This window comes from Loxodonta africana, chromosome 2 (genome assembly GCF_030014295.1).
Source record: "Loxodonta africana isolate mLoxAfr1 chromosome 2, mLoxAfr1.hap2, whole genome shotgun sequence".
Classification (NCBI taxonomy): domain Eukaryota; kingdom Metazoa; phylum Chordata; class Mammalia; order Proboscidea; family Elephantidae; genus Loxodonta; species Loxodonta africana.
In genome coordinates this window covers 134,759,482-134,780,222 of record NC_087343.1, presented here as the reverse complement: position 1 = coordinate 134,780,222, position 20,741 = coordinate 134,759,482, and the positions used below count along the sequence as shown (strand labels likewise).

The 20,741-nt window shown below is 40.0% G+C and overlaps 1 protein-coding gene across 1 annotated transcript in view; it reads left to right on the top strand.

Annotated features, from left to right (window-relative positions):
• PRDM6 (PR/SET domain 6) overlaps positions 1-20,741 on the top strand; it is a 114,229-nt gene that overhangs the window by 74,004 nt on the left and 19,484 nt on the right. Inside the window, exons 3-5 of the mRNA XM_023548747.2 lie at positions 6,053-6,180; positions 9,676-9,800; positions 20,240-20,582. Of these exons, the coding sequence (XP_023404515.2) occupies positions 6,053-6,180; positions 9,676-9,800; positions 20,240-20,582 (596 nt within the window). The remainder of the gene's footprint in view (positions 1-6,052; positions 6,181-9,675; positions 9,801-20,239; positions 20,583-20,741) is intronic.

The window sequence follows — 20,741 nt, the reverse complement described above, 5'->3', positions numbered from 1 at the left end:
CACTCACAACCAGTGTTTATAACCCGGAACACTGGTGCATATTTTACTTCTGCTGTTCTTGCTTAAAGTAGATTTCTGTTCTAGGAAAATACGGTCCTGGGAGAGAGCGGCCCTTCCTGATAGCCAATATTGCAATAAAACACCTTTCGTGTAGTGGTTTTCGGTTAATGTCATGCATGGTTTGTAATGAGCAAGAATTTGTATGATCATTATCTCAACCACATGTGTGACATCCCAGCAAACATTATTGGATTGAAAACTGTAAAAATCCTCTTAAAAAGGTAAGAATTCGTTTTCCCTGTTACTTATCTGTCTCCTCCCATTGATACAAGATAATAGAGAAAGTACAAACCAAAACTGATGGTTTAAAATAGCAACAACAACAATCACAAAAGAAATCAGAGGTTGATAATGTTGCATGGTACGTGTTACAAATACTTTCCCAGGAGGATAACACAGAGGTAGTTTTTAACCTGGGGCAAGATAATAAGCTTCTAAGTGTTCAAAATGCATGCGAAAACTGGCCTACAGAGAAATAAAGGGCTAGGTTTTCTTTTCATTTCCCTTTCTCTGATTATTAAAAAAATAAAAATAAAAAAAAGCACAAAATTTAGTGTGCAGATACCCAGATACTGGCCACCAAAAACAAAACTGAATGTGTTAATACTTTTCTGTATTTGCTTCATAGTTTTTTTTTTAAAGAAGAGAAGCATTCAGATTAAGTTTCCTTTGTTCTCCTCCCATTTCCATCTCCCAAGGCCACTACTCTATGAAGTTGGCATGAATCCTTCTAATCTGTCTTTTTATAATTTTACTACATACATCTATTTTTACTATATGTCTGTATTATAATATACAGTATTATAAAATAATAATAGTGTGTTGTTTTGTATATTTTGGAGTTTTAACAAATGGTGTCATAATGCATCAGTCTGCAACTTGCTTTTCTCAACCAGCATTGTTGTTTATATTGATCTATATAGTTTATCTGTATCAACTGGATCTGAAAACTAGTAGGTCTTGTTCTTTTAAGTGTTTTATACTCTTTTATTTTATGATAGATCTTTCAGTTATTTCTAATTGTTTGCTCTTGCAAAAACATGCTACAATGAATGCCCTTGAAATTTTCTCCTTAGGCACATGTGTCAGGGTTTCATTGGGGTAGTTTCCTAGAAATGAAATTACTGGCTAACCGGATTTATGCATTACCAACTTTATGTAGATATTCCCAAAATATTCTCCAAAGTGGCTGTGCCATTGTACACTCCCTTTCAGCAACACTGGGCTTGTTTTTCTAAAACAAATTTGCCAATTATATTTTCTACAGTTTTGAGGGTTTTTCCATTGCAGAATTTAACCCTTTTCCTGCCAAGTGCCCTGTGTTTCTCTTCACATGTACTTCCCTGACCCCACAAATGTTCATTTTTTTGGCTTTCTTTGAGAAAAACAAAGCAAATATTAAAACTTTGTTGTGCATGTTCATTCAGAAGAAAAGGCATCGTTTTCAGCAAAACTTTGCTTGTATTTAAGTGTACTTTCAGATTGAATCTTTTTTCATAATCTAAATTTAACTCTCTTGCCTTCATTCTCGTTACTTGAATGAATAACATTTTCACAGATCCTGAGAGGGGGCTTGTCTAAACACTTTGCACATAATCTGGGATATTTTTCTGCTTATTTTAAATCCGTTGAAAGATAGTGAAAACAAAATAACTCTTGGTCTTGGCATTAGTTTATCTCCTTAAATTCCTTAAGTTTTTTTTAGACTTATCAGGTATCTAACTTAAAAATTTGGTTTTAGTGTCACACAAACATAATTGTTAAGGCAACCTCTAAAAACAACCTCCTGAACTTAAAATTGTTGCTGCTACTCTAGACTGAAATCCGTTGAAACATTTCTCCACTCATAGTTCCTTCTCTCCAGGAAGCATATCAGCTTCTTGTCTGGTATTTGTAGATAGACATAAGTATAGTTGTTCTTGAACAGTTAAGTAACATACTGGATTTTAATTTTCCCCCCATTAAAAAAATAAATAAAAAACAAACCAGTTACCATTAAGTCTATTCTGATCGCGGCGACCCCATGCGTGTCACAGTAGAACTGTGTTTCATAGGATTTTCAAGGCTGTGATCTTTTGGAAGCACATTGCAGATTTTCTTCCTAGGGACCTCTGGGTGGGCTCAAACCTCCAACCTTTCTGTAAGTAGTTGTTGAGTGCTTAACCACTTGTACCACCCAGGGCTCCATCTTTTTTTTTTTTCTTTTTAACTGAGCTCTTAAATGTAAACTAAAGTTGAGCTAATGATGGAGAATAATGATAGGGCCCAAATTAGTCCCTAGAGCTTTTCTGAGAGATCTTCAGTTCCTATTTATCACTCGAATTTGAGTATCTTGTTTGCCCAAATTTTATCCTCTTAAACTAGATGAGGAAACCCTGGTGGCATAGTGGTTAAGTGCTACGGCTGCTAACCAAAGGGTCAGCAGTTCAAATCTGCCAGGCGCTCTTTGGAAAGTCTATGGGGCAGTTCTGTTCTGTCCTATAGGGTCGCTATGGGTTGGAATTGACTCGATGCACTGGGTTTGGTTTGGTTTAGGTATACTAGAGGAGGAAACCTGGTGGTGCAGTGGTTAAGCACTACAGCTGCTAATCAAAAGCTCAGCAGTTCTAATCCACCATGCGCTCCTTGAAAACTCTACGGGGCAGTTCTATTCTGCCCTATAGGGTCACTCGCTATGAGTCGGAATTGACTTGACGGCAGTGGGCTTTTTTTTTTTTTTTTGGTTTTATACTAGAGAAATAAACAGAAACAGGAAGCAGAGCTTTCTGGTCCTTTGTGGCTCTTTTAAGAAACACTGAAGTTACTGGTTTTTATGTAAACACACACCTTCTAGGTTTGTTTACCAACTGAATCCTCCCCCACAAGGTGTTTTTGAAAGCACTGCTATGTCAATTTTTTTTACATGTTGCTGTAAAAAAAAAAAAAATAGCATAGCTCACTTATAAAAATACTTTGTGGGGAGGGCACAGTTGGCAAACAAACGTAGAAGGCACTCGTTATTTGTGTAAAAATACGATAACTGTTAACTCGTAACAGCACAGACCAGAATGTGCTAAGTCTTGTCTTGAACCCAATGCGTAGGCACAGTGTTTCAGCCTCCCTGAAGAACTTTGGTAGGAGGTGCTGGCCACATTAGCGTGATGAGTCCCCTTGAAGGAATTCCACATGCTGTGGATAGATACAGTTGTTACTTCTTGACATTTATGAAGCTTTTAGATATTTCTGGGGGGTGGGAGTTGGGTGAAACAGATATAATCAGATCTGTGTTTTGAAAGATCATTCTGGCTCCAGTTTAGACAACAGGTTGGAGGTGCTCAGAAAGGCTGCAGGGAGATCAGTTCAGAGGCTATTGCCATACTTCAGGTGTGAAAAGAAGCTGATTTGGGCTAGGATGGCAACATGGAGAGGGAGAGATAGAGGTGCACCCAGAAAGTATTTAGGAGGCAAATTCAACTGGGTTTGGTGATGGCTAGGCTTTGGGGACTGCGGGAGAGAGCAGTATCAAGGTCGAATGTGTGTAGTTGGGTGTGATTGGGTGTGTCGTTTTCAGGTCTCAGTAGGTGCATGGGATTCTCTTTACAGTGTCAGGTGAAATATAGTAGTATTAGTATGAACTGAGGCCAGAGATGCCCAGCCTCACACAATATGCTACATGGTGTGATACTTGAAACAAAGCCTTATGAATAGCCATCTACTTTTCCTCAAAGCAAGTAGCAGTTCATATGAGGCAGGCAAAAAAGATAGTTTTCATTCTAGTCACAGTACACTCACTTAAGGAGATTATTGCTGAAATGAAAGTGTAGGAGGAAATGCTTTTTATACTGATTTTAAAGACTGACAGGCTACTGGCTGGTGCTCAGACAAGCTAACACATAAGGTGGCACCCACTACATATGAGTACTAAAAAAATGTGTGAGTACTAGAGAGTTTTTACTTGCCGTTGGGAATGTCAGCAAGAAGCACAGAGGAGGATTGTTGTGTGTACTTCTCAAAATGTTTCGTAACTGTTTTCACCAGCAGTCTTCATGGAAGGTTTGTACACAGGGGAGGGACATGACAAGGGTCTGGGTCATTGACATTTTTGGCTCCATTATAGATAAACAGTGGTGTTAAAGGGAACCTAATGGCTTTGTTCAGTGTCACATGTGCTGTCAGCAGCAGACTCAGGGTTGTGACTTTGAATCTTAACCAGCTTCCTAAAAAAAAAAAAATCATAGCATAATCTAACATAAATATGACATCTCTCATTAGATTGCTCATGGAGCAGATGTATCTACCACATTAAATGTTTCCATTCTCTGCCATCTTCCAAAAACTAAGAATTTAAAGAGGTCATTAGCCTTTGATGTAATATAATCTAGGAATAAAAAAGTAATCTAGGAATCTTTTCATTCTTCTCAGGCTAAATTGATTATCTTCTGTGATCACTGGGGCTTGTTTACCCTGTCCTAACTTCTCAAACAATTGTCCTTATTAGATTAATGTTTGTCTTATTTGTGGGGGTTGGTGGAAAGGCTGGGGGTGGAAAAGAATGAGTTCAAAGGGGAAAAAAAAAACTCTTCAGCTGTTTCAAAATGACTGGTGATAGTAAAAAGAAACTGTCATCACCAAGCCTTTTGGCCCTCAGAATAGAAATACTGAACTAAATTAATATGAATGACTATATTAATTTCAGAAACCCTGGTGGTTAAGAGCTACGGCAGCTAACCAAAATGTCGGCGGTTCAAATCCACAGGCGTTCCTTGGAAACTACTGTGGCAGTTCTACTCTATCCTATAGGGTTGCTATGAGTTGGAATCGACTCGACAGCAAAGGGTTTGTCTTTATATATATATATATATATATATATATATATATATATATATATATATATATATATATATAAATTTTAAGTCCTAAATGTAACCAGTAAGGACCTTTGTAAGACTTTCATGAGTGAGAGACATATTATTTTTCAGGATGCTTTAGAGGCAGTGCCCCATTGCTGATTTTAATTGAAAAGATCCAGTTGCACCATGGTCCTTCTGAGAATTGTCCTCCTAAGAGACACTTTTAACTGCCCCTTACATCCTGGATGCCCCCAAGACTCAGGATGACTTCTAGAATTGCTGCAGATGTGTACCCCACATCTCCTGCTCCTCTAGCTACCACATCCCCAGAAGTGTCCTGGATCTGAACTGGCTTCCAGAAGGGGAAGCTGTTTCCTTTGCTGCTAGCACTGATTCCACGTTTGTTTGGCTAGCTAGTTGTTTTGCCAGATTGGAAACTGATTTCATGTTCTTGAATGCTATCTCGAAAGAAAATCTGCTTGAGTCCATCTAAGACTATAATTATTAGAACAACTTCAGTTAAGAAATTTAGAATCCATAAGAAACAGCTACTTTTTTTCCTCCCCTTTTCGAGGGTCTCTCTTTTTTGATGACTCCTCTCCTAATAGTTTCAGGTCCTGACAGCTGAAGCCCTACATCTTCTGTGAGGTGAGAGCCCATTTATTTTATCCTAATCAGAGTTTGTATCACCAGTTCTTTACAGCTTCATAGTGTCACCTGGCTTGTTGAACAGACGTTGACTGCCTCCAGAATGCTGTCAAACAGCCATGTGTTTGAGCCTGGGGGACTCTTATGTGGAAGTTCCAACAATGTCAATGGGGCCTCTCCTTTCAGCTTGCTTTGTTTATCCAGCAGCTCATTACTTAAGACTAGCCTGTCAAAATAGGTTAAATATTCTTTGGGAAACATGGTCACATCCTTGAGATACCACGAATGTGTTTAGTGCAGGAAAGATTGGCTCGATAAGAAAAACACGATCAACTTGCATCACCAAAAAATATTTTCTTGTTATTCCAGTTGAGTTTCCACAAGCATCGATAAGCACTGGCAAACGTTAAGGGCAATAAATTTCTGCAGCCGACACGTAAAGACACCAAGGGAAGCAGGGAGAATGATTGCTGATGATTCGTTCTAACTACTTGACCTTCTGACCTCTTCTCTAGATATATGACCAAGATGGGACACTACAGCACTTTATTGATGGTGGGGAACCTAGTAAGTCGAGCTGGATGAGGTATATCCGATGTGCAAGGCACTGCGGAGAACAGAATCTAACAGTAGTTCAGTACAGGTAAAGTATATCTTGATTTACACTTACACAGCTGGAGCCCTTTGGCTTGCATATACGAATTCAGGCTTGCTGCTAGTTTTGAAAAAAATCCTGCAGAACTCTAAAAGGACTGGCAAAAAAAAAAACCTTTTTTTTTTTTTTTTGCTAGATTTCTGAAACCTCCTTGCGACTGTAACTTCTCGAGAATTCAGGAATAAATAAGGGTGCTAGCAGAAGGCCTCTTTCACTCAGCGCACATGGTAAAGTTACTACAATATCATGGTGCCACTGTGGTCTGAATGAGCCTGGCACACCCACTAATTTGGAGTGTTTCCCTTCAGCAGATGTGTACACACAGATCAAGGAGAAGTTCAGAGATTCAGCCTGCGGTCCCTTGCATTCAGGCACCTTCAGGTTGTCTCCCAGTGGGAACAGCTTCATTTGCATAGAGGCATGGGAAACAAGAGCTCTTAACCTGCCCAAGATGGCCCACCTCTCCTGCTCTCCCAGAAGGTGCCAGAGCATTTAGTTTTGGCCCTTTAACAATTCAGGATATGTTTCAGGTGATGAGGTGGTTCCAGACCACAAAGAAGCTCCCAGTTTCCTGAGGTGGTTGGACAAAGGGTAACAAAGACATGGTGGAGCTACCCCTGTTTGTCAGAGTCAGGTACAGAGGCCTCTCGGGAGCTGAGAAGCAAGATGAGCTCTAATGTGCTAAGCCACATCTGCTCGATGCACCTGTTGGTCAAACATTTTCACTTACAGCCAGAGAAGGGTAGAGTGGAGATGAGAGGGCACAAACAAATCAAATAGGGGGGAAAAAAAAAAGCCCTACCACTGAGCCTTCTTTTTTTCAAAATCCCTCGAAAACATGTGCCGTATAAATATATGACCTCAGTTATAAACAGCCGTGTTCCCTTTAGAATAAGAAGCAACTGTTTAGCTTTATTAGGGACCACAGACACATCAAAGCAGAAGGCCCTGTGCTCGGCCACTTGGAATCTCGCCTATGGCTATTTATTTTCCTTTCCTTTTTTTGGTTTTTAAAACTGAAGCTTAAAAAAAAAAAAGTTCTCCCCCTTATAGGTTAAAAGCTGTACAAATCTGGCTTGCTATCCAAGGGCTCCGATTCAAAAGTAACATATCTGAGCAGCTTGTGACTCACAGCCTTGGTTTCCTCTGCACTTTCATTTCATTAAAATAATGGTTTAAATGTAATAGTATAAGACGGTATTTAGTTATGCTGCTGGGTTCGGGCCTTATTCACCTTTGCTGCAGCTGCATTTCGGTCTTGAAGTTTTTATAAAGCTCTGAGCTAGAAAATAAGTAAAGATTGTGCTTGTCCATTCAAGGAGAGATAGTTTGGCTGGTTCTTCTTTTGTAATGAGTGCTCAGGGAACACTCCAGGCAAATTCTGGATTCGGGAAAACAAGAAAACCCTAAGAGAAAGGTAGGCATGAGTCAGCCATTACATATCTGTCAATATTAAGTGGCTTTTACAACTTCTCTTTCATGATAGCGCTTAAACTTCGAGTTCTTTTCTGCTGATCTGTTTTCGATTACTTCAAACCTTTATAAAGTGAACTACAAAAACACAATTTAGAAAACTGGCATCCATCACCAGTGACCACGTCCAAGAGTAAGAAAATAGAAAAGTTGGACCCTGAAGAGCCAGCCTAATTTTTATTGTACATGAATGTCCTCTTCACAAAAAGTCAGCTGGTTTAAATTCATTCTGTTATGATTTGTAATATCTAAATGGAATTTTCTTCAAAGCACCCTTGATTGATTGACCCTTAGCTGAACGTTTTGTTTTTATTTTGAGGCTGACAATAATGTTTGTTGGCATGTGTTCTGCTTCAACTGCGTTGGGACGCCATGAAGCTATCTTTATGAGTCATCCAACCACAATACTAAATACATGTCAGCAAAGGAAATATTATCTGAAAAGGGAAAAATCCCTTTGATGTGCTTCAACATGCAGAGATTTCTGCGAGTTTTGGAAGCTCTGCCTGCTTGTAAGAAACGGTGTACGCTTACACATTTTTTTTCCCCCTTTCGGCCTACTCTGTGCCTCAGAAGACCACCCATTGCTCAAAAACAGTTCCGCTCTTTCAGCGGCAAAGTGTGTAATTTGGTTTTAGCACATTCATTTGCTGGGCGCTGTGTTTATATTAAGGGAAGCCAAGCCGAGAGATGAAATGTTACAAGGGTGAAGTACAAAGTAGACTCAATTTTTCTCAAGTTAGGAGATGCCAGTGATTTATAGCCCGGCTCCAATTTTGATTTTTTTATGTAGCAGTGGAAAGAATTAATAAAATGCACAGCTCTTGGAAATGTGGAGGGAGGAAGGGTAAGCGAGGGCTGGACAACTGGCTGGAGTTTTTGTCAGATATTCATAGAATGTTGGGAAAAACATTCTGCTTAGCTAGCAGTGCCCTCGTGAGACAGAATGGCAGCAAGTAAGGAAAATAACAAGATAAATGAAATTTTGCAGCTGCAAGTAAAATATTGAGAATCTGCTCTTTTTTTTTTTTTTTTTTATCGATCTTTATGATCCTATTGCCAAGAGCCACTTTATGGTGACAAAATATGTTGACAAGTGCATATCTCACTGCCATGAAAAATGTGGCAAAGGATTCGCCTTATGTCTGCAGTGTTATACAAGAAACAAATTGCCCTGCTACAGCCAATTCCTTACAGAAAGGCTAAATTTAAGGCCCACCAACCCTAAACACTTTTATCTTGAACTTGAGGCTAATACTTGTAGCAATTCCTCATTGAAAAAACCAGTCACAGGCTCCTCATTTTTTTTTTTTTTTTTTTGGTCTGTAGATTTTTCTTTACAGTACGGAAGCTGTTATAAAATGTTTATTTCTTGTTACCTCCGCTGTATCATTTCAGAGTGTAATCTTTCAGCCAGAGTAAAGTGCTCCTCTTGTGTTTATTGAATTTCCATCCATTTCACATAAGAGGGTTTTCTCTTCTCTTGTATCAAACTTTAGAAGAAAGGCATTGGAGAGGATTTTTATTCCTCTCAGGCTTTATATCACAGAGGTGCTTTATTTTATTACAAATTTGGAAAACCCCAATGCCAACTTGCAAGAATGCATTAATGCCTTTCCTTCAAATAAGAAATAATATATTATTTATATATGGCATTGGGCTACCAGGGTCTGTCATTTGCCAAGAGAGAATTTTCTCATTAGAGTGAGATGGATTTTTTTTTTTTTTTTTAATGAACTCTTGGCATCTGCTTTCTCTTGGGCCAAATAACTCTCTCTTGAGTTAAGAAGTTCTATGGAGGGATACTGTGGAAATAAACCCTGAGCTGTTTATCATACTGGGTTACAGGCTCTAATTGGTTGTTGGAGACAATAAGGTGGGTGCAGATTTATTATAAACAGAAACCGTTTAGGTGGAGCTGGGCAGAATTTTTCCGGGGCAATAAAAATGTGGATGGGGGCGCATGAGTCCTATCTATTACTAAGCCGGGTTTTCTTTTGTTTTGAATAGGTCGAATATATTCTACCGAGCCTGTATAGATATTCCCAGGGGTACCGAGCTTCTGGTGTGGTACAATGACAGCTATACGTCTTTCTTTGGGATCCCTTTACAATGCATTGCCCAGGATGAAAACTGTAAGAATTTATTTTAGCTCTGAATTCACATCTCGAAATACCTGTTTCATAGCTACCTTGTTAAGAGTGTTTTCTTGAGACTCTGGAAACGTGGTTCACTACGGTACATAACGCAAACGTGCACAAGTCTGTTCCATCCTTTTCTTTTTCCTGTATGTCTTCTGCCTCTTTAACAGAGCGTCTTAATCTGTACAGACCAATCCTTTTTCATCTGTTCACAATTTCTTGGCGCACTCACAATAACAGTAGCATTTTTCCTTTTGCCATAGTTTTAAACAATCTCTACCAGCAAAGCTACTTCCGCTGATATTACTGAGAACCTACACACTATGTCTGGTTCTATGCTCAACACCTGAGGGGGTTACGAGAGCAGCATAAGATATAACTTGTGCTCTGAAGGGATGTACAGACTTCTTGGAGGCACACTGTAAGCAAAAATGAAACAATGAGCAAACAAACCAAAAAGGAAACAATGAGAAAACGATACCATCAAGGTTAACACTTCCTCCAGTCGATTGGTGTACTACGTCCTAAGTAGTTACTGCAGTGAAAAATGGTAGTAAAAATCATAGACATATGACTGAGGATTTTGTGTTTTTCTAAACCTCTCTGTCTAGAAAGAACCACGTAGTTTTCTCCTATGGCAACCATTACCTTCAAAAAATAATGTTGAGGCAAAGGCAAACTTGCAGCAACTTCCACTTTATATTTTTTGTTTTCAATTCTTTATGAAATATTATAAAATGACTTGCAGTATTTGGAACAGAATTAGATAATTTTCATGTGCTTCAGTGAGAAACACTGGTTTCAATGGTGCTATTTTGTCACCAAACGGACTAACCCATGGGCTGATAATTTGGTGTTATGTTATAGAAGAGGGAACAGAAAGAGCAAGAGCTTCATTCTGAAAAAAAGTGTTATTTTGCTTCTCCACTTACGTTCTCACAAACACACATAACTCCAATAAAAAATTCTCATATTATTACCCATCAAAATGCTGATGATCAGATATTTCTTTCCATCTTATCTCTTTAAAAAAAAAAAAAATCCTCAAAATGCCTAATACTATCAACTTTCCTTTTTTATCTTACCCTAACCCCAAACCAATCTCAAATTAAAAAAATGAATCTTTGGACATATAGTACGTTGCTTTTACTTCCCAAGTTTCCATTGGAAAGTTTCTGTCCTGCAGTGATACCCCTGTTTGAAGGAATGTCTGTTTTCCTAGGAGAAAATCTCAGTGTTGGACATAACGCGTGCGGTCAGTGCTAGAGGCAGATATGGAGATGGAAACCAGGATGCTCTGTCTTGCCCAGAATGACTCCATGCCCCACCCCACCCACCACATACCCCTGAAAGTAAATCTAGATTCACGCGTAGAAAAGCATCCATATCAGCCCCACTGATTTGCTGACACGGGCCTTTCTGTACATTGGAACCTTAGCATGACCTCATCTGCTAAAGTGTGGAATCTGATCCAGAAGGATTTCAGAAGTGCTATAAGATCCTCTGTTTTCTCCTTTAATATAACTTGCTATAGACTCTGAAGAAGTTGTTGTGGTGTGTATGTTGAAGTTGTTGTGGTATGTCTGGAGTAAATATATGGCACCTAAAGTTCTAATGTAAATAGCACATAGCCCAAATATTCATTCATTGCTCAAATATTTTTGAGCATCTACTATGTGGCAATGTCTTTGCTAGGTGCTGCAAATACAATAGTGGATAAAACAGACAAAAATCCCTGCCCTCATTAAATTCTGGTGGAAGGAGACAGATTAAACAAATAAGTAGCTTGTCAGATGGTGATGAGTATGGTAGAGATAATAAAACACAGAAGGTGGCTAAGAAGTGCCAGGAGTTGGGAGTTGCAGTTTTAGAGAGTGATCGGGGTAGGTGACATTAGAGGGTAACATTTGTGCAGAGTCTTGAAGGAGGTGACGTAGCAAGCCATGTGGTTATTTGGGAGAAGTGTGTCCCATGCAGCCGGACTAAAAGTGTAAAGGCCTCAAGATGAGAATGTTCCTGGTGTGTTGCAAGAACATCACCAAGGCTGGTGTGGGTGAGGAAAGTGAGTGAGGTGAGAGGAGTTAACTCAGAGATGAGGGGGCATAGGATCTCTTCAGGCCCTAGGAGCCACTGTAAGGACCCTGGCTTTTACTCTGTGTAACAGCGGGGAGGTGGGCTGTTGCAGGGTTTTGAAGAGAAAAGTGACATAATCTGACTGAAGTTTTAAGAGGATTTCTCCGGCTCCTGAGTGGAGACTAGCGAGTAAGGGGTGAAGGTGGAACAGGGAATCCAGTTAGAGCCTCTTGCAGGAATCCAGGGGAGAGGTGATAGTGGTTTGGATCAGTGTGGAAGTGGTAGACGTGGTGAGAAGTTGTTGGATTCTGGATATATTTTTGAAAGTAAAGTCAACTGCATTTGCTGACATGTTGAATGTTGAGTGAGAGGGAAAGAGAGGAGTCAAGGATAACTCCAAGGTTTTGGTCTGAGGAACTGGAAGGTTGGAATGACCATTTACTGAATTATGAGTCTGAAATGGAAACTGAGGAATGGTCACTTAGGGAGTGTATTTCTTACCCTGGACATGGATCCTCGGAGGAGAAGTCACACATCTACAGCACAGTTCCACCTCATGCTAATACATGGGCAGGAGGGGTTGAAGGGTGGAGTGCAAGATTTGGGGGCCTATGTGCTGTTCACAGCCACCTGACAATTGGTTAAAGAGTGCACCATTTGGTCTTCAGGTTCGGTGTCATGGTGCCATTTAAAAACGCAGTTTCTTGAAACAACATATGGTTTTCTTTTCAGTCCTTCTTTTCCCTTATAGTCCAACCTATTCTTGAGGTTTCTGATTGGAATATTGAATAAGCTCTACCAGAGTATATATCATATCATTTAGCACCTGAAATCCTTGGAAGAAAATTCACAAAGCCACAAGAGGCTTTTGAAGTATTGTGCATTCAATAGGAAAAGTAAGCAACTCTTTTGCGTTCAGTACAGAGCTCTAAGTAAGGGTTGAGGGAAGCTGAAAGGGAATTAAGTCATTGACTAAAATGCTCAACAGTGACAATCTGTCCTTCCCCTAAGGTATTACTGGAATTTTATTTCCGTTCCTGTCCCAAAGTCCATGCATCTGCCATGTGACTGGCCACCCAAGAAAGCAGCAGAAAGCTTCATCAGATAGTGTGGGGGAGATATATGATGGTGACTCTAACTCTAAGACGGATTCTCATTCCATATGATTCACCAAGAGACCTGGAGATGCTTTCTAATGAGGGTTCCTTATTCTGTGCTGAGAAAATACTCTTGTGTGATTTAAAAGCACAAATGTGTGAAAGGGCCTGGGCAGATAATTTAACAGATAGCCTTCCACAGCCCTGAACGATTTAAATCATTTCAACCAGATTCGCACTTCTAAGAAAATTTTTATTCCACTGAGCTTGCCATGAAATAAAAATTCAATTCTGACTCATAGGGACCTTATAGGACTGAGTAGAACTGCCCCGTAGGGTTTCCAAGGCAGGAACCCTGATGGTGCAGTGGTTAAATGATTTAGCTGCTAAACAAAAGGTCAGCAGTGTGAATCCACCAACCGCTCCTTGGAAACCTTATAGGGCAGATCTACTCTGTCCTATATGCTCCGGTTTGGAATTGACTCCATGGCAACAGTTAATCTTTATGGGAGCAGACTGCCACCTTTTTCTCCCATGGAGCAGCTGGTGGGTTCAAACCACCAGCCTCTTGGTTAGCAGCTGAGTGCTTAACCACTGCGCCAGCAGGGCGGCTTCAGTTACCTTAAAAAAAAAAGCTTCTGGAGATCAAAGACTTATTTGATAAAATGCCTCCACAGAGCTTCCTTATAGTGCTATGCACACAGTAAACAAAGCTCACTGGATAAATATTGAGAATTAAAATTTTTTTTTATTGTCACGAAATACATGTAACAAACCATTTCAGTCACTTTTATATGTACATTGAGTGACGTTAATTACATTCATCATGTTGTGCAGTCATCACTAATTATTCAGAATTTTTACTGCCATTATTGGAAGGAATTAAATATTTCAGCCAAATTTTTCTTTGTTAATGAAATTGATACACAGACCAAGATTTTCAAGGAGAATATGATTGTGCTTGGTGAAAAATACTTATTAAGCACTTTCATTTATAAAAATATAAGTTTCTTCCCGTGGTTCTTTCAACATTGAAAGTACACATTTCCTATTGAGCGTGTGTGCAGGCAGCGGGTTCAGGCTTCAGCCGCTGCCCCCCTCCGTCAGCGGCTGTGAGGCCGTCTGCCCACTCGCTCCCTGGACAAGCCATTGAAAGCCGCCTTGACTCAAAGAGAAGACAGCGTTTCACAGGCGTTTGGGTTCTGGAAGCAATTCCTATGTTATTTTCTTTAAAAAAAATCATAGTTATAAATGTAATAGAGCTCCAAAGAGAGCCACTCCGTCCACTGTGGGCCTTTCAAAAGAACCTGAAGGAGCGCCTGTGTCGACAGATTGCATCCGCAAGAAGGAATGAGATTCCCCAAAGCTTCCAGTGGGGGATTAGCTCCTGCAGAGTGTAAAGACCATGGTGTATTCATATTCATTTCAGAGGAAATTAAAAAAAAACCTGGGAATAAATGTTAAACAAGTCTTCCTGCTGCTTTTTCTGTCTCAGCATATGAAGCTGAGGTAGCAGAATGTGAAACTTGATGGCTTCACAGGAGTTGCTGCACCGGAGTAAACCCAGCCTCGATGAGGCCTGCCTTTTCCATTTGATTTTAAAGGCACAAAATAAAAAGGGGCACCTCTGTAAAGCGCCCCTCACCCCTACCATCCCACCAACCATGAGAAACCAGTCCCAGGGTAAAGAAGGCCATACTTTAAGCTTTATACATGTGTTGTTTGAGGAGATTATAGCATAGCTCAGTCCTACAAGGGTACTGAACATCAGTATGCAAGACCCTATGGGAAGCATTGTGGTGGGATACAAAAACTCGGTCCTTGTGCTCAAGGAATTGGATCTAGAAGTCAAACATGCAACTACAATACCCAAGACGTTGTAGTGCCACGTGAGATACGCAAGGAGAATATTTTTCACGTTTTAATTTTTCTGAAATTGGCAGATGTCTTACAGTGACTGGTGACACAGTTACAATGGTGTGACTTTATCTAAAATTAAACTTCATCTAAAATTAGTGGAATTTTATATTTTAATGAAACTGAGTCAATCTTTTCTGTAAAAACATATGTTCAATATCCGTCTCTCCCACTACTAGAGTTTAAGTGGCATGAGGGCAGGGACTGTCTTTCTTGTTAACCTTGTACCCACAGCACCTAGAACAGGGTCAGGCATGTAATAGATGCTCAGTAAGTATTTGAGAACTGAATGAATGGCCAGAGGAGTTAAAATAGCATTTAGTTTTGTTGATGCTGAGTTTGCCTCTGTCAATGTTTTAATTGTCCAGGATTTGATGAGCTCAAGGCTTTGAGAATTTATCCCTTCCCTTTAATCTTTGTCTTTACACAAAGAGATTTTACTAGTTCAAAATGTCTCTTCACGTAGAAAACACTTGGTCTTTTTAAACATTTTTAGTTAGCCATCTCTGGGCCTTTTGAAGCTGTCTGTATTGTCTCTCTTGAGTTGGGACAATATAGTGTTTTCTGTTTCATTCCTTATCCCCACTCTGGTCATTTCCTGAGTTTTGTTAGTATTTTGTGTGTGTGTGTGTGTGTGGTTTAAGTGAAAGTTTACAAATCAAGTCAGTCTCTCATACAAAAATTTATACACACCTTGCTGTATACTCCCAGTTGCTCTCCTCCTAATGAGACAGCACACTCCTCCTTTCCACTCTATATTTTCGTGTCCATTTGGCCAGCTTCTGACCCCCTTTGTTAATAGTTTTGATTGTCATGGCCAATGAGGCTGATACTTAAGAAGAATAATCTTTCGTTTCTTTTAAGTCCTGCTTTGAAAAGTTTTACCTTTTAGACCTCTAGAACCCTGTAGAAGTTCTGCAGGGTCATTTGAAGATCAAAATGGTTACTTTTGTAAGAAAAATCTAATCCTATTCTCATTTTTTCTTCTCCCTAAATGATAGGATTTGGTAGGATTGAATTTATTCACAAGTATAATAAAGGATCATGGCAAAAGTAGAATCTAGAGTGCAGATGTTGCTGCCCATAGCTGGAAGATGTATTTGTTGTGTGGTGTCTCAGAGAGGAAAGTAATAAAACTAATTTTATTCTAACCATCCCCATTCTCATTGCCTAAATATTATTGTTGTCATTATCATTAACCCAGATCCCATGTATCCTGAATTATTATGCATATTTGTATTTTTTTTCTTTATTATCATTTTGACAGTGATCATTAAACTTACAAAAAAATCGTTGGCCCAAATTCTTTTGTTTGATATCAAGGTAATGTGACCTTAGCAATTTTAAAAAATTCATTTACTAGATTACTTTCCAGGAGCATAAGGGAGAAAGTAGAATCTAGAACCTATACTTAGTATAGTTATTTTCCTCTCAAGTGCATTTTAATCCTCTTCTCAGCGGTGAAGCTCTGGCCAGTTTTGCTCTTTCTCATGCATGTGGATGACATCTTCATTCTCCAGTGCATTCCTTCCTGTTTGTCCAGCATTTCCCAACCACAAGAGCTTAGTGTCACCTGAAAGTTTGTAGGTTTTCCTGTGCTTTGCCTCTTCGAATTAGTTACAAAGGGCTAAACAGAGTTCTACCCTGAGCTCTGCCAATGCTGCTGTTTTTATTTTTTTATTTAAAAAGTGCCAAAATATGGTAAAGCCTTCCTCCTTATCTTTCATTACCTATTTAAAAAACTAAAATTGGTGTGAAATAAAATATTTTTTGAAAGTCTAAAAAATGTTCACACTGTTTGATGAGAAACTAGGTTGTTCTGTAGTCCTTCATCCAAAGTTCAATTAAAAAAAATAATAGTAAATGTTCACAAATTCCATATTGATTATACACGTATGCCCCAGAAGTCAAAATTGTACATATTTATAAATAAAATATAAACATATAAAACATATATGTGAACGTGTATATATGTATATGTACATCCAGTTGCTATTGAGTCAACTCCGATTCATGGAGACCATATGTGTGTCAGAGTAGAACAGAGCAGAATCCACACAGGGTTTTCAGTGGCTGATTTTTCAGAAGTAGATTGCCAGGCCTTCTTTTCCGTTTCATCTCTGGGCGGACTTGAACCTCCAGCCTTTCAGTTAGCAACTGAATGAGTTAACTGTTCACACCACTCAGGGACTCCATGTACATATACATATGTATAACTTGTATGTAAATGTAACATGTATACATGTTTGTGTATGTTATTTATATGTATGTGTGTGTGTATATAGATATAAGCCCTGACGGCATAGTGGTTAAAGCACTGCTAACCAGAAGGTCAGCGATTTGAACCTACCAGCTGCTCCGTGAGAGAAAAATGTGGCAGTCTGCTTCCATACAGATTTACAGCTTTGGAAATCCTATGGGGCAGTTCTACTCTGTCCTATAGGGTTGCTGAGTTGGAACCTACTTGACAGCACCTAACAACAACTATACCTAAGCGTATATGCATATACATATATATATATGTTGTTGTTGTGTGCCATCAAGTCGATTCTGACTTATAGCCACCCTATAGGACAGTGTAGACCTGCCCCATAGGGCTTCCAAGGAGTGGCTGGTAGATTCAAACTGCTGACCTTTTTTGGTTAGCAGCCTGAGCTCTTAACTGCTTTACCACCAGGGCTCTTACATATATATACATACACACAAGCACACACACACATATGCATACATAAAACCTGTTGCCACTGAGTCAATTCCGATTCATATCGACCCTATAGGACAGAGTAGACTATATATATACAAACTCTACTAGCTGTAAAATGTCCATGTTCTTTTTGAAATACAACTGATGGGTAGATTCACAGGAGCATGGTCAGAAAACACTGCCCTAGAAGTCAGAAAGCTATAGTGTCTAGCCTGGCTCTGTCCTTGCTTGAATGTGTGACCCTGGACAAGTTCCTGGACCTCTTTGGGCCTTAGCTTTTTTCATCTGTAGGAAGAGAGGGCTGGATTAGATCAGTGGTTCTCAACCCTGATTGCACATTAGAAGGACTTGGGGAACTTTTAAAATGCAGATGCCCAGGCCTTATTGAGAAATTCTTTAATTTTTAAGAAAAAATTCTCCCCAGTAAGTCTATCGTGCAGTCAGGGTTAAGAACTGCTGATTAAACATCTCTAGGCTCCTTCCAGGACTGATTCGCATGCTTTGTTTTTTCTTCCAAAGACAGGATGTGCCAGGCTGACAGTGCCCTGTGGGCACAGCCTTTCTTTTTATTGGATCCATTTAATACATGTGATTATTTGTACCCAATGCTTTCTGAGAAGAAGAGCATACTGTAGTGGTGGTATGCCATGTTGCCACTAGGCCATACTTATTTTTATGACTACCACTGTCCCCATTTTACAGATGGGAAAACTGAGGCACACAGACTGAATAACTTGTCTAGGATTGCCCAGCTAATACCAGTAATGGCAGGAACTTAACCCTCCTGTGCCCCCACACATGGCATCTACCGGTCCACTCAAGCACAGTGCACCCTGGAGTCGTGTTCCTGTACCATTCCCTTTTCACAGTTGAGGACACTTGTGTCTTCACACTCCGTAAGAATCTTCACAGTGGTCTGTAGCAGGGCAGGAGGAGAGCTCCCAGTTCATCCCTCCGTGTGGCCGTGAACCACTGACGAACAGCCTCATTTTGTTTCTTAGGTCACCAGTCTTTTTGCCAATCATCCTTTAAAAAATTTTTTGGTCTCAAATTTCCTTCTCTTGACCGCTCTGTAACTTTTAAATTCTCTGACCCTTGAAATGAGCAATAAATACATTTTCCTGACACAGTGGTTAACTTTTTAAAAGAACAGTAATTTTTAAGTGTATTGGGTTTTAATCATCCCTGGACCTATGGATAACCAGTGAACACTTGATAGTATTATTAATCCAATAACAACTTTAGAAGAAGAAAATCAGTTTTCAAGTATATTCGATTTTCCTTATCAAAATTGTTTCATGCTTCTAGTTCCTTCTCCACTGCCATCAACCCAGTTTAGGTCCATTTCCCTCCATTCCAGTCTCCTGTCCTATTATGGAAATGGTGGCTACTGCTCATGTAGGCCCTATAATGAGCATTTTGTCACCTCATTTAAATCTCAGAAAAGGGATTTAAAGATAAGGAAACCAGGGGTCATGGAGCTCAACATCTATTTTGTGTCAACCATGGGCCAAGCTCTTTGCTACATGTTATCTATGCATTATCTCATTTAATCCTTAGAGCCATCATTTTACATTTTACCAAGGACGGTGTCAAGTATAGATATGTTCCATAATTCCCTGTAGTAGCAAGACTAATAAATAGTGGAGCTGGGTAAAATCTAAGACATCTCAACCACTAGGCCATGCTGCTTTATTTTTGTAATTATTACTACCACTGTCCCCATTTTACAGGTGAGAAAACTGAGGTACACAGAGATTAATAACTTGACTAATCACTCAGCTAATAAAAGACAGAGTCAGGGTTCAAAACTAAGCCTGAGTTGCAAGCACCGTACCTTGTAGGTTCCCACACTTACCTCATCCACTGTGCACCCTGCTTCTAAGACATACCTCATTCTGGCCCGCTCTGCACAGATTCTTCTTTCATGCTAGTCCTTTGCTCAGGAACAGTCTATGTCTGTTTCCTAGGACTAAAGTCTTTTTATCAGTTTATGTTTTTGGACTTTTAAAGCTTTTTTTTTTTTTTAAGGCCTGCCCACCCCTATACTCTTCTTATTCCCACAGTGTCAAGAACCTCTCCCCTGCTGGGTCAGCCTGTCTCCCTGTTATTCCCTCAGCATGCCAGACTATTCCTGTCTCCAGTTGTCTTTCATATTGTTCCCTTCATTTCTGCAGCCAGCTTTCCTTGAATACCTGTTGTGTGCTGGCAAGGTCTGGTGGAAGGCCTAAATCCTTCATGTAGCCAAGTTGAACTCACCTTTTCTGTGCTGCTCAAGGCTACCTTCTGGGGAAACCCTCCCTGCTTACTACCCCATTACTGTGCCTCCATCTGAGTGCCCATCAGACCCAAGGTGCAATGTGGAGCCTCATTATGGAGTCTTATATGTCTCAGGTCTTAGGTGAACTCCGTGAAGGCAAAGATCATGTCAGATCAATCCTAATGCCAAATAGATAGGCATTGATTGACATATTAATTTGTGATAATAATCATCAAGCTGTGTGTTATTACGTTAATTCTGAGTCCAGAAAAACAAGTTTTAAAAATGTTGACTTAAAGGAATTTTTTTTTAAATGCATGTTATTTTTCTTACTTTAAGGGCTAGTAAAACTGATCTTCTAAAAATATTGCTGTTCTCCTAGTAAATGTCCCTTCAACGGTCATGGAAGCCATGTGCAGACAAGACTCCCTGCAGTCCTTCAACAAGGGCAGCAAACTGTCCCCGGCCACGCAGCAGCGCTCCGTCGTTTTCCCGCAGACTCCGTGCAGCAGGAACTTCTCTCTCCTGGATAAGTCTGGGCCCATCGAATCAGGATTTAACCAAATCAACGTGAAAAACCAGCGAGTTCTTGCAAGCCCGACTTCCACAAGCCAGCTCCACTCAGAGTTCAGTGACTGGCATCTTTGGAAATGTGGCCAGTGCTTTAAGACTTTCACACAGCGGATCCTCTTACAGATGCACGTGTGTACTCAGAACCCCGACAGGTAAAGTCTGACCCCTACTGCTCCCAGGGTGTTTGCTTAGTGAGACCCACTGCTTGCCTTCCAGCCAGCTTCCAGTTGCCTCCTCCAGATGCACCCCTGGGAAGACCCTGTGATGAAAGGTGTGTGTGTTATGGAAGGTCCGAGAGTAACACTGGGGCA